The sequence below is a fragment of the Xiphophorus maculatus genome, chromosome 9, assembly GCF_002775205.1.
Source record: "Xiphophorus maculatus strain JP 163 A chromosome 9, X_maculatus-5.0-male, whole genome shotgun sequence".
NCBI lineage: Eukaryota > Metazoa > Chordata > Actinopteri > Cyprinodontiformes > Poeciliidae > Xiphophorus > Xiphophorus maculatus.
This window is the reverse complement of record NC_036451.1, coordinates 31,425,947-31,439,131: the sequence shown is the minus strand read 5'-3', so window position 1 is coordinate 31,439,131 and position 13,185 is coordinate 31,425,947. Positions and strand designations below refer to the sequence as shown.

At 54.8% G+C, this 13,185-nt stretch overlaps 2 protein-coding genes across 4 annotated transcripts; both read right to left on the bottom strand.

Annotated features, from left to right (window-relative positions):
- Positions 1-254: 254 nt before the first annotated feature.
- Positions 255-6,003, bottom strand: plppr3 (phospholipid phosphatase related 3). Its single transcript, XM_023339497.1, has 8 exons — positions 5,799-6,003; positions 4,914-5,019; positions 4,377-4,562; positions 4,167-4,293; positions 3,896-4,091; positions 3,769-3,826; positions 3,504-3,677; positions 255-3,343 (listed from the first exon to the last, which is right to left on the bottom strand). Exons 2-8 carry the CDS (start codon positions 5,013-5,015, stop codon positions 2,021-2,023), a joined length of 2,166 nt encoding a protein of 721 aa, XP_023195265.1. The 5' UTR covers positions 5,016-5,019; positions 5,799-6,003; the 3' UTR covers positions 255-2,020.
- A 1,217-nt stretch (positions 6,004-7,220) lies between these two features.
- Positions 7,221-11,935, bottom strand: med16 (mediator complex subunit 16). 3 transcript variants are annotated; one of them, XM_014474227.2, is made up of 16 exons: positions 11,694-11,935; positions 11,041-11,184; positions 10,847-10,954; positions 10,534-10,703; positions 10,166-10,447; positions 9,894-10,043; positions 9,710-9,815; positions 9,489-9,644; positions 9,209-9,417; positions 8,923-9,129; positions 8,649-8,859; positions 8,438-8,580; positions 8,161-8,353; positions 7,724-7,940; positions 7,570-7,653; positions 7,221-7,490 (listed from the first exon to the last, which is right to left on the bottom strand). In XM_014474227.2, the coding sequence occupies exons 2-16, from the start codon at positions 11,180-11,182 to the stop codon at positions 7,364-7,366; spliced, it is 2,505 nt and encodes an 834-aa protein (XP_014329713.1). In that variant the 5' UTR covers positions 11,183-11,184; positions 11,694-11,935; the 3' UTR covers positions 7,221-7,363. The 3 variants fall into 3 exon arrangements, with proteins under 3 accessions (XP_014329713.1, XP_023195263.1, XP_023195264.1); XM_023339495.1 differs by having other exon boundaries at positions 11,041-11,224; positions 11,694-11,930; XM_023339496.1 differs by having other exon boundaries at positions 8,447-8,580; positions 11,041-11,224; positions 11,694-11,913.
- Between the last annotated feature and the right edge of the window lie 1,250 nt (positions 11,936-13,185).

Sequence of the window (13,185 nt, the reverse complement as noted above, 5' to 3'; positions counted from 1 at the left end):
CGGAGGTTTTTAACGCAGTTATTGGGAGTAGTGACCTATAAATGACAGAGAGCGGCTTGATTAACCTTGAGCGCTGTCTGACAGGCGGCTTACAGAATGAGCTCTGAGCAGGTTACCATGGGTTACTGTTCAAAGGAGGTCTGTTGTTGTAGATCAGCTGTTCTAGATCTACTGCCCTAGATCACCTGCTCTAGATCTTCTGATCTAGACCAGCTGCTGTAACGCTGCGTGTTACGGTGAATGAGACGCCGTCAGGTTGGAAGAACGTTTTTATTGTGACTCTTCATCATGGAGAGAAGAAAGCATGCAGCAGCATCATCCTCACACACGGCTTTACAGATGGAAACAGGATGAGATCACATGCAGCAGCAGGGACACCCTGTCCACCTGTCCTCAGGTAGGTGCAGACGGACAGGTGGACGGTCTGAGCCCCGCTGAGAAAAGCAGCTTCACAATAAATCACTAGAAAACGAAAGTCACGTGACTCAAGCCGTCAGCCAATCGACATCCGGCACCGAGCGCATTACAACCAGACGTTACCGTAGCGACCGAGCCGTCGCCCTGGCAACAAAGCTGTTACCATGGTGACATCATGATTTTTATGAATGTGCTTGAGTTTATGTGTGGAGTTGAAGGGAAATTTCTCCTCGGCGTTTGTCGCCATGGCAACAGACACATCCAGGCAGGTGACTGATCACAGCAGGAGCTTTAAAGCTGCAGAAAAACTTTTCCACACAGTAACACCGATGAGCTCCTCTCTGTGGTCCCACTGCCATCTGCAGAAATGCACCGCTTCCGCTCAAACAACAAATGAGAGTCAGAGGGAGGGTGTTAGTGCTGCCAATCAAGCTCATGAACACGCTGCTCACACCCTCCCTTGTGCAAACAGCCTAATGTCAAATAAACCTAACTTAAATTAATGTTATCATGGTGACTATGCTATCTGCTCCGCTGCAGTGCATACACAAGTTGATTGACAGCACTAACACCCACCTCCTGGCTCTGATCTGATTGGTAGTTTCTAACTGAGTTGTGTATTCTGTAGCTGGCACTGGGAGCAGCAGAGATTATCTGATGACAGTTTGAACAAAAACAGAAAAAAAACATTTTATTAAAGTTGCAAACTGCAGCTTTAAGCTACTCATCCTTTGGATCCAGAGTTCTGGTTCTGGGTTTCTGCGCTTCCAGAGGAAATCGTTTAAATTTCTGGATGTGACCTTTGACCTCAGACACTGTTGATGGGCATTCCTGTGGGTGAAAAGTCCAATACCGTGTCCAGATGTCGTACCATCACCAAGGCGACCAGGCCAATAACGCCACCAATTTGCCACTTTAAATGCAATAAAGCTAACAGATAAAACCTCACTGACATCACTTCCTGTTAGCACACTGAAACAAAGCTTTTGCTGGTAGCAGGGAGGCTAAGTCGACCACGCTGACCGTGAAGTTCAGTTGCGTTGGTTCCAGTAACCCAAAATCCCTTTCCAATATTGCAAAGACGTTTCTGATTCAATAACATTGAAACATTTTGCTGATAACATAAATAATTTCTTCCCTTGCTGGCAAAACAAACGTTCCTCAGTAAAGCTGCTAACGTAGCAACCCATGCTAACATTCAAATGGGTGGTCAGTTTCATGCCAGGAATCATCGCAGGGAACGTTTCACTCGGAACCAAGCAGCCACCCAAGAGCAGCTGGTTGCCAGTAGCTCATGTCCTCATGATTCCTTTATGGTCTCATTATTGGACAAATATGTTTTTATTAGCTAAAAACTTTGCTGCATTTCTGTCAGGTTATAAAGCTGTTAGCTTTGTTGCTGCTAAAATGGCCAAAACCAAGGTGTCTCCGTCCCTCCAGATGTCTCTGTCAAAGTGTCTCCGTCCCGTCCAGGTGTCTCTGTCCCTCCAGATGTCTCCGTCCCCTCCAGGTGTCTCTATCCAGGTGTCTCCGTCCCGTCCAGATGTCTCCGTCCTGTCCAGGTGTCTCTGTCCCCTCCAGGTCTGATCCAGGTGTCTCGGGGTTACTGTTGGTCCTTGAACCTCCGTCCCTGTAAACTCTTGTAGTAGTTTTCCTGCTCAGTCTGGTTGCGGATTTCTCGATCCAGCAGAACTAGCGCCGTTTTGCGTCTCATGGCCATTTCCCTACGCTGAGCGTCCGCCGCCATCTCCGCCTGCTGGGCGGGGTCGGCGGCAGGCGAGGCGGAGCGGCGCGGGCAGAAGCTGCTCGCGCGGGCCGTCGGGTCCGACCTGGTCAGCCTGTTGAGGCCGTAGGATTCTCGTGGGTCGTCTCCATTGGACACCGCGGCCCACTCCCAAGGGTTTCCGTTCCCGGCCAGGGGCGGGGCTTGTGGAAGGGGTGGAGTTTGCACAACAGGATGGTAGGGGGCGTGGGCGTCCACGGTGACGATGCCCGGTCCATCTCGCTGGCGACACAGCGGGGAGTCCGTGTTGGAGGAGGTGGCGGAGCCAGTGGAGGTGCTCTCGGAGGAGGAGGAGGGAAGCAGACCCTGCTGCTTGGACAAGGCAATGACCTGCATGAGGCGCGGCTGGCTGGCAGTGCCGCGGCTAGAGGCCTCCCCGCTGGTCTTCTCCCGGATGGCGAGCCACTTGGCCCTGGTCAAGGCGCTCTTTGGGGACACTGCTGGGGGTCCGGCTTCAGGGATCTGAGGCGGTCTGGGTGTCGCCACAGCTTTGGCACCACCTGGAGGAGGGGTGGGGTTGCGACTTGAGCCCACCCTCATGCAGTGCACCGAAGGTTGGTAGATGGGCGCCTGAGAACCGGCATCATCCGTCCCCATAGAGCTCACCTCAGAGCCGTCCTCACTGGGCTCGCGGTCCCCGTCCTCACAAGACCCCGGGCCGCGCATCTCCATGGACTTCTGCTTCCACTCCGAGACCAGCTGCTGGGATCTCATGGGGTCCACCGGGATCTGCACCGCCTTCAGTCGTCGCTGCACCGCTGCTGCCGGGGCCCCTGGCGCCTCGCCGGCACCCAGAGGGCCGTTGATGTTCACACTTGTTCTGGGCAGGGTGTTGCTGAAGGTCAGCATGGTCTCCTTCCCCATGGGGCTCCGAGGGGCCAGCAGCTCCACATCCACACTGGCCCTCTTCAGGCCCTCTACAGAGCCCTGCTCCCTCTGCAATGGCCCCAGGCCCTCCATGCGCTCTAGGGGCGCCGGCGCGATCTCGTCGTTGCTCTCCGAGGCCGAGGCGGGCCCCTTGTTGTACACCGAATCGTGTCCGCGCTCTGTCAGCGCCCGCAGCGGGTCCTCCACCGGCAGGGGAGGGGACGGAGCCTGAGCGCGTTCATCAGAAGACCTGAAGTTGGCGACGGCGTGAAGCGCCTGGAGAACGAGATCAGGAGCAGCGCATCAGAACAGGAAGCAGTCCCAGGCAGACAGGTGTCTAACTTTGAGACACCTGAAGACCTGCCGCCTCTGCACCGAGCTTCCTGGTGAAGTCGCCATGACAGCTGCAGCTTATCTCACATATGTGGGGTCTTACCAGGTATGCGGCGATGAAGGCGCCGATCAGGAAGCCCACGTAGACGTCGACGGGATGGCTGCGATGCTGCGTGATCTGAGTGAGGCCCGTCAGCGCCGCCGCCATGGCGAATGCAAAGACCAGGACCGGCTTCAGCAGCTTGGTGGAGTCGGAGATGGTGGAGTTAAAGTACATCTGGGAGGTAAAGGGGGAGACAGCAGGGACAGGACCAGTCAACCTTTGGAGATGGAACTGGGAGGACAAGTATAGATTTTTTGTCGCTCACCGAGACGTAAACGGCGGCGAAGGCCGACAGAGTTGCATGCTGGGAAGGAAACGTCCTCCTGCCAGAGAGACATCAACAATCAGCCTCTACCTGGAGAACGCGACACGGACAAGAGGACACGCCGCACCTGGCCGCCATGATGGCATGCAGGTCATGACCGGAGCAGATGTCTCTGGTGATGTAAACGTTCTGGTCACATGACCCGCCGGCCAGCGTGTAGTTGGGCTTGCAGACGGTGAGGAAGAATGGGGCGTGGTAACCCGTCGCCAGCTGGATGATGTCAGTGAGCAGCGCTGTCGCACAGAGCCCGAACACATGCACACCTGGGACAGGTAGACAGGTAGAGAGACAGACAGGTAGACATGTAGAGAGGTGAGGCAGTCAGGTGAGTGTCCTACCTACGAAGCGGACGGTTCTCCTCAGGAAGGAGTTGAAGCTGCAGCCACCGGCGTTGATGCTTCCTTCGGCTCGGTGGACCTTCAGGCGAGGCTGCAGGCAGTAAACCGCCGCCTCCACCAACATGATCTGACACACAAAACAAACGCACCTTAGCTGACCGGGATCAGGTTCTTGGTCTGTGAGGTCACTGGGTGGGCGTGGCCTCTTACCGAGGCCGCCGGGCCGGCGAAGGCGAGGCTCAGCAGCATCAGCAGTGGGATCAGCTCGTCTCCTCCGTCTACATACGGCATGCTGAGGGCCCGGTCGCCGCAGCGGAACCCCGCCTGGGCCGGCTGCACCGCGTCCGTCAGCTCCAGGAAGTACAGCGACACCATAGAAGAAGCCACGATGGGCAGCTGCAACCACAACACACCCTGTCAGGTTTTCTTCCGGTCCAGAGAGGTTCTGCTTCCTGGCCCGGATGCAGAACCTCTCTGCAACTTCTGGACCAGAACTGCCGTCATCCGTGAAAGACTGAGCTAAAAAGAGCAAATCAGGAAAATCTCATGAAGATAATTATGAAATAAATGTTTATTGAACATCAGATGGTTAAACACAATCTGTGATCCGTAGATCGATCCGTTGTGTCTCTGATCGATTGGTTCCGTCTGCACAGGTCATGTTAGTATAGATATTTAAGTTTCTCTAACTGATGTTCACAGTTTTCAATAATTTAGCTCTGTCTTTATCCCTGGGTGACCTCTGACCTCAACAAAGTAGAAACATGGCAGGAGAGTCAGACTGTCCTTGGGAGCCTTCTTCTTCATCTTCTCTGTGGACGAGGAGCTCATCATCATCATCATCCTCATGAACCTGGAACACACACACCCACCCCCACCCCCACACACACACACACACACACAGAGTGAGATGTTTCGGCTCTAAAACTTTCTTTGGGGTCGTGCTGAGCGATTTCTGTGGTCATACTGCTACCAGCTGCTCTCTCTCCTGCTGTGCTTCACACACACCTGGAGTCCAGAACCAGAACTCAGCCAGGAACCGGATCACATGAACAGAACCTGTAGCTCATCTACCTCTCTGTCTGCAGAACTTCCTCCAGAACCGGGTCACCGCCTGCAGTCCAACATGGACCTGCTGGGCCCGATTGCATCTGGACAAATCAGCACCAAACACAGGAAGGGTTCTGGTTCTGGGTTCAGTGTTGTTTGGGTCCAGTTCTTTTAAAATTATTTGTGTGTTTAGACCCGGCCCAACTGGACCCCGTCGGTCCCACCTTCAACTGGTTGATCCGGTGAGATCGGCCGGAACCGGGCTGGTTCTGGATCAGCGGCGTGCTGTGGGCCGGGTCAGAGATTCTGCAGGACAGATCCAGTCAGTAATCGCTGTGCTAGACACTCTGAATTAGTGGACGGGGGAGCTTCCTCTTCCTCTTCCTCATCCTCATCCTCCCCCGCGCTACGACACTCCGACCAATCAGAACCCAGAACCCGAACGGACAGGCAGACAGGCAGGTGAGACAGGTGTTCCTGGAGACCGGAACATCTGGACCGGGAACGTTCTGATTCCGACTTGCAGCGCGTGCACATGCACGGATAAACACACGTGCACGCAGCAGAACGGTTCGGTCTCACCTCAGATCCCGGACCGGTTCTGGTTGTCCCTCTCCCGATACCGACCGTTCCCGCAGAGCTGCTGGCTGGCTGCGGTCCAGTTAGTTCGGCTGCTGCTGGCTCCGGTTCCGACCCAAACCCATCCGGTGCTGGTTCGGACAACGTTCCTCCGCAGATCCGTGAACGTCTTTCTGTCTGCGGGCGATGCGGCGGCGCGGCGGGGGCGAGCTGCGCGTGCGAGAGAGAGAGAGAGAGAGAGAGCGCCCCCTGTCTGTTCGGTGAAATACTGAAGCTGATCAACGGAACATGACGGTTCTGGTGGTTCTGCCCAAAACCCCCAGTTGAGTTCTTTCAGTGTGGACCAGCCCGGTTCTGTTGGTGCTCTGAACAGACCTGTGTTGGTTCCGTCTGTGGTTCTAAAATGGTGGTCCAGGTTTCCCCCACCCCCACCTGTTGGCTGGGTTAGGCTTTCTATGGAAGTCTATGGAACACCAGTCTGAAGCCTCATCTGGACCAGAACCAGCTGACCTGTTTACAGCAGAACTCTTGAGTGGGAGTAGTAGATTCTGGTAATTGACCCCGTTGCTAGGTGTTGTAAAAGTCGTTGTTAGGTGTGGTAGACCCAGTTGCTAGGTGGCTAACCCCATTGATAAGTTTGGTTGACCCCGTTCCTGGGTGGCTGACCAGTTGCTAGGTGCATAACCCTGTTGTTGGACCCTGCTGCTAGCATGACGCCTGCTGCTAGCGTGACGCCTGCTGCTAGCGTAGGGCCTGCTGCTAGCTAGCATGGAGCCTGCTGCTAGCGTGGGGCCCTCTCCTAGCGTGACGCCTGCTGCTAGTGTAGGGCCTGCTGCTAGCGTGGAGCCTGCTGCTAGCGCGGGGCCTGCTGCTAGCGTGTCGCCTGCTGCTAGAGTAGGGCCTGCTGCTAGCGTGACGCCTGCTGCTAGCGTAGGGCCTGCTGCTACCATGACGCCTGCTGCTAGCGTAGGGCCTGCTGCTGGCGTGGCGCATGCTGCTAGCATAGGGCCTGCTGCTAGCGTGGAGCCTGCTGCTAGCGTGGCGCATGCTGCTAGCGTAGGGCCTGCTGCTAGTGTGACACCTGCTGCTAGTGTAGGGCCTGCTGCTAGCGTAGGGCCTGCTGCTAGCGTGACGCTTGCTGCTAGTGTAGGGCCTGCTGCTAGCGTGACACCTGCTGCTAGCGTAGGGCCTGCTGCTAGCGTAGGGCCTGTTGCTAGCGTGACACCTGCTGCTAGCGTAGGGCCTGCTGCTAGCGTGACGCCTGCTGCTAGCGTGACGCCTGCTGCTAGCGTAGGGCCTGCTGCTAGCGTAGGGCATGCTGCTAGCGTGACGCCTGCTGCTAGCGTGACGCCTGCTGCTAGCGTGACGCCTGCTGCTAGCGTGACGCCTGCTGCATTCCTAACCTTCACTGAGACGACAGCTGAAGAAGTTTGATGCTTTTATTGGAAAACAGGTTTTATTTACAGAACACAGGGGGCGCTGCAGCCTCTCTGCAGCAAACAGAGGAAGCAGGAGCTTCCTTCAGATATCATCTCCATGGCTACCTGGCCACACCTGGCCAGGTGCGTTCAGGTGAAGATGGGCGGCATTCTCCTCCACAGACCTCCACACAGGCAGTTCTTGATCCAGCGCTGCTCCCACTGCTTCATGGCGTTCGTCTTGTTAGGGGAGCGAAGCATCGTCACGCAGCCACACCTGTAGGGGGCGGTGTGTCACAGGTTACGGGGCTCCGAGTGATCGGGTACTGCAATGACATCACATCCTGTGGACTCACCTGGTGCACGCCTTGCTCTCCTCGGTGGGGCTGACACCCATGTGAATGCAGCGCAGGTTGTCCATCTTCTGAGCTCCAGGACTCCTGAACACAAACACAGGTGAGCTCACCTGCAGCCAGAGCCCTGCGCTGCAACCGGCCAGATGAGGTTTACCTGGTGAACACATCCAGAGGGGCGGAGCCTCCAGCGCCCTGCAGCGACGAGGCTTTCCCAAACTGCAGCCGCAGAGGCAGCTTCCCTTGCAGCTTCACGATGATGCCGTCGTTCACTGGGAGCCAGTCCATACTGGGAACCAGCAGCTGACTGGGCAGCAGGCAGCACTCATCTATCAGGCTCTCGTCGGGTTCCTGGGGGGGGCCGTCATCCCGCGCTGCCAATCAGGGGACAGGAGGTGGGGCTTAGCGTCACGTGCCCATCAATGAAACCATAACATCTGATTTATGTAAAACAACTCATAACACCACTGAAGCTTTGCTTTCCCCAACGGCCCTGAACACACCACCTGCCCTCCATGTGACAGTCATACATATCAGAGTGACATGCTGCCCCAGGTGTGGCGCTAGGTGTGGTGTTGCGGCGGCGCGTCTTACAGCACAGCCACAGCTTGGTGAGCAGCCGGAACAGCAGCTGCATGCTGTCCTGGTTGTCCGACATGGCGGTGAAGGTGGGCAGGCACCCGGGCTTCAGCAGGCCCCAGATCCGGATCATCACCAGCATCTCCCGCAGCATTCCCAGCGATGCCCCGTCTCTCATGAAGCCGAACCCGGGCCGCACCGCCGAGCCCTGCGGAGGACAGGTCAGGGGTCAACGGCTCTCACCTTGGCTGGATGAGGCGGCTGCAGGATAAGCCGCCGTGAGGTCACCCACCTGGCTCACCTGGTTGGGCAGGTTGGCCAGCAGGTAGAGGACGAAGTCTCCCACCCACTGGATGAGCTGCTGTAGGGACTGCAGGGGGGGCCCGTCCAGGACGAACTCCTCCGTCTTCAGGTTGATCATCACCTTATCGATGTCTGAGGACACACGCCGTTCAGGTCAGACGCCGCTCGCCCGGCCCGGCGGCCGCTCGCCAGGTGCTTACCTGTGTCGGTGTTCTTGGCACAGATCTCAGTCAGTCGGTCGCCCGGACTCTTGTCCGGCGTGTTGAGGACGTGCGGACGTAACAGAGACTTCAGGGTGGAGCTGATAGCTATGAGCAGCAACTTGGCGTGGAAGTCGCACGCCCGCGCTGCCGTCGCCGTGGAGAGTTTGCAGAGAGATGCTTTGACGGCTACGATGCGCGTGGCCAGAACCTGCAGAGATCAGAGATCAGCTGAGAGAGAGGTGGCGGTGGCTGTGGCGGTGGCGGCGCTGACCTGCTGCAGCGCCTGGTTCTGCCGCATGTACTCCTCATGCAGCTTCTCCACCAGGTTGTGCACCATGCTGGGCTGCACGTGCAGCAGCACGTCCCACCAGTCGTAGCCCGTCACCATGCAGTACTCCAGCAGGAACAGCAGGTGACGCAGCGTGGTGTTCATGTCCAGCACCTGACCCATAGACGGCGACACGCGCAGCATGTGGAGCTGAGGACAGACAGCAGGACAAAAGGTTTCCTCTGAAGAGATTCACCCTCACGTGCCAACAGACGGAGACGGGCCTCACCTTGCCATGGCCGTCCACCCCGGCCAGCGCCAGCGAGGTCCAGGAGAACTGCAGCGCCTTGAAGTGGAGGGCGGGGCCGGCGGTACGCGGGCGCTTGATGGCGGCGTCGTCCCCGGGCCTCTGAGCGGCGCCGTAGAACACGCACATGGTGTGGAGGGACAGGCGGTGCAGGACCTGGATGCTGCCGTCGTGGAATGCCAGGGCCAGACCTGCAACCAGAACCAGATCGGGTCACAGAGGGCCGGGCCGAGGACGGGACCTGGGTCCGATGGTTCCTCACCCAAGCCGGGGCAGAACTTGGTGTCCGACGCCACCTTCAGGTCGGTGTTGGAGATGGAGATGGGCAGCTTGGGCAGCGCCACAGCGGAGACGCGCTCCAGGTCGCCGGTGGTCGTCAGGATGCGCCACTTCAAGATGGTCGGCTGCTTCTCTCCCACTGCGCAGAGGTCAGGAGGTCAGAGGTCGGGCCGTCAGGGGTTGGGACGGGGAGGTGGGTCTTACCGACTGGAGAGCGGTGCTGGAAGATGTTGTTGACAGGAAGTCCCTCCTTCCTGAGGGACCAGCACTCCACGATGCTGCCGCTCTGATTGGACGCACACAGCAGCACCTGCAACCGGAGGAGCCGTCAGAGAGGGGCCGGTTCCGACCTGGCCGGCCCCGACCCGCCCCACCCGGTGGCGCTCACCTGCTCAGAGTTCTCCCGGGTTAGGAACTTGAGGTGTGTGACGGCCGGATATTTGTCCCTCCGCAGCGGGTCAGTGGTGCAGCGCAGGAAGAGCGACGGCAGCAGCTCCGTGTCGATGCGGCACTTCTCACTCACCACGCTCACCACCACCTGCACACACACAGGTTACCATAGCAACCGCCATCTGCGCACACACACACACACACCTGGTTATTGTGTGCCTCGCCTGTGCATCATGTTACCGTAGCAACAGCATTGCCTTCGGCCCTCACCTTGTAGAACTGGACCGGCGAGGAGCTGCTGCCGTCTGTCGCCGCCACCACGATGTTCCCGCCACCGGTGAAGGCGATGTCGGCCAGCGCCACGCGGCCCCGCAGGCGGCACAGGCTCTCGCTGGCCGTCAGCAGAGCGCCACCCGGCTTCAGCAACGAAACCGTCACCAGGCCGCTCACCGTCACCGCCAGCCAGCCTTCCATCGGCTTCCCGCCGAACAGCGTCAGCGACGGCGAGAACTTGACCCGCGAGAACTTTTCTCCAAAGTTGGTGGAGCCAGACTGGCAGAGAGGACAGGTAAGGCAGAGAGGACAGGTAAGGCCCGGCCGTGCCCTGCGCGGCCCGGGCCTCTGGGAAGTGACCTCACCATCTCTACATGCAGCGCCAGCTTGACGCCGTTGTGCAGCCAGCTCAGAGCCACGATGGGGTCTCCGTCCACCGAGCTGCTCAGGGTGCTCTCCCAGCTGTTCACCAGGTGCTCTGACATCGACCAGCACCGGATCCTGCCGTCACCGTCCGCCGACAGCAGGCGGGAGCCTTCAGAACCGGGTCGGGACCGGGTTAAAACACATCGAGACACAATAGAGAACCAGGAAACATCATTTAAAACCCTGAAGAACTGGGTCAGAACCTCCAGGAGTTACAGAACCTGGACAACAGGTGACTTGGGTAAAGCTCACCTGATTGGTCCCACTCCAGACAGGAAATTACTTCTCTGTGGCCAGAGTTGATGGAGAAAACGTCCCACGGATGCTCTGTGTCGATGATGTGGATCATGTGACTAACATCTGGAAGATGAACGGGTTCTGATTGGGTCAGAGTGGGTTCTGATTGGGTCAAAGTGGGTTTTTCCGGGTCTCTGGTCCCTGCCTACCTTTGATGTCGTCATCGTCGTTCTTCAGGTCGGTGGTGAAGGCCACCAGGTTCCTGCAGGACCAGGAACTCACCAGTGGGACGGACGGACAGTGGGTGCTCTTTGGACGCTTCTCCCAGTCGCATACATAGGCCAGCTCCATGACTGAACCACAGAAGAAGAACAAGGACAGGTGGGCGCCTCACTTGAGAGAAAACAAACATCTGGTGAGGCTTTGTGTTCCAGGTAAAGTCCGTTTACTGGTTCTGATTCTCGTAGGTCAAGCATTCAGTTCTGGTGTAAACTGGGAAAGGCTCAGTAGCATTTGTCAGCAGGGGTCGCACTGCTTATGGAAACTGGGAAAAATAATAAATACATTTTCAGATTTAAATCATATTATCCTGTTTAATAGGCTCGGTTCTGATCAATTCAGAATTCCCTTTAAAAGCTGCTCATTTAAGCCAGGTTGGGTCCGTTGGTTTGATTGGATTTTAGCAGAAATCTATACTTATCCTTTATAAGAACAGCCTTTTTAAAGTAAAACTGCAGCCGAATTGGACCCGTTCTCAGACGGAACCAGGTCCAGAAGCTGGAGGTGTTTAAAGTTCGCTGGTTGACCAGTTTAATTCAGTTTTTCAGTAGATGCTAGCATCTGCTTGCTGTTTTTAGCTTACCTGACTGATTAAGCGGCGAGAAAATAAAGAATCTTTTTCAGTCTCAGGAAAAAACAAAACTGTAGAGTGAAACTTTAATATGAATTACAAGGCCGAACCAAGCCGGGTTTAGTAGAACTGAGGTCTATTCAAGAAATGGAGCTAAAGACTGTGTGGTAAAACAGCGAGACTCGGTCCCACCCCCAATCAGACTAAGGCTGTACAAACAGCTGCCTGAATGTAAAACTGGATTATTAAAGCATCTCATCAACAAGTTTCACATAAACAGTGTTCCGTTTTCTTTTTGGCGTTAAGTTCAATTTCTTTATAGATAATCTCCATTACGCTCTGTTAAACCTGTCTGCTGATTACTGAGAAGGCGCCGCGGGCAGCCCGAACTACACGGAGGACCCATAGACCCATATGGGAGGACCATTTTACCCTCTGCGCGTTCTGACAGGCTCTTTCAGAACGCGTTTAAAGCGCTCTTGTTTACCACCGTCCACCTGCTGGTGTTTTTTATTTAAACTTCTAGGAGATATTTGAGCAGAATGATATTTAAAGACTTAATATTAATATACGTGTTTTCAATCTGCTGACAAAACGGGCAATATCCATCAAACACCACAAAATCACATCTGAAACTCAGACCACAGTGATTCTTGAAAAGAGGGACAAAACAGGTCCTATGGATAAAGCACACAATTTGAATAAAATACACACAAAATATAATTTTTTCAAATATTTGACTAAATTAACCTGGGCCATATCAGCACAACAATGTTTTTTTTTATATTTTTTTATTAAACATTTTGAACAAGTGTACAATATCACATGGCATGTACATACATGAAGAAAACAAGTCTAACAGGCTTAAGGCACACATATACTTACAAGACAATAAAAAATAAATAAATAATAAAAAAAGAATAATAGAAATATAAATAAATAAAATTTATCAGACATCAAACAGAGGGATAGCAGAACGACAAAAACAAACAGAAAAAGACAAAGGGGCTTTAGTTTTCAAATAAATTCAGATCATTCTAGTCGTCCAAGAGCTGTATTCATTTCTGCTTGTTTTTCATCAGTTTTAAGGTTCTGAAGTGATTTTTGTCCATTAAAAGGTTTTTAAAGGCTGAAAAGTCAGGATTTCTATTTCCCATTTACAGGAGTGGATGAAGAATTTGGTGAGGATCAGCAGGTTGTGAAGAATGAGGTTCTTCTGTCTCTGTGGGTTTTTCCAAATATTGGATCCTCTCTTTTTAAGGGATGATGGAGGAAAGTTTTGATGAGATCCAGTCCTGAAAGTTCCTCCAAAATGTTCCAGTTTGCACACAATAGAAAAAGAGACGATCTGTTGTTTCAGTCGTTGTCACAAAAGGTCCAGCTGTTGGTATCAAAGTTGAATCTTTGTCTTAATAATTCCCTGGATGGAAAAAAGTTATTGAGAATTTTAAAATGAACTTCTTTAGCTTTAGGACTTAGAGGAGATTTAAGGTCAGCGGTTCTC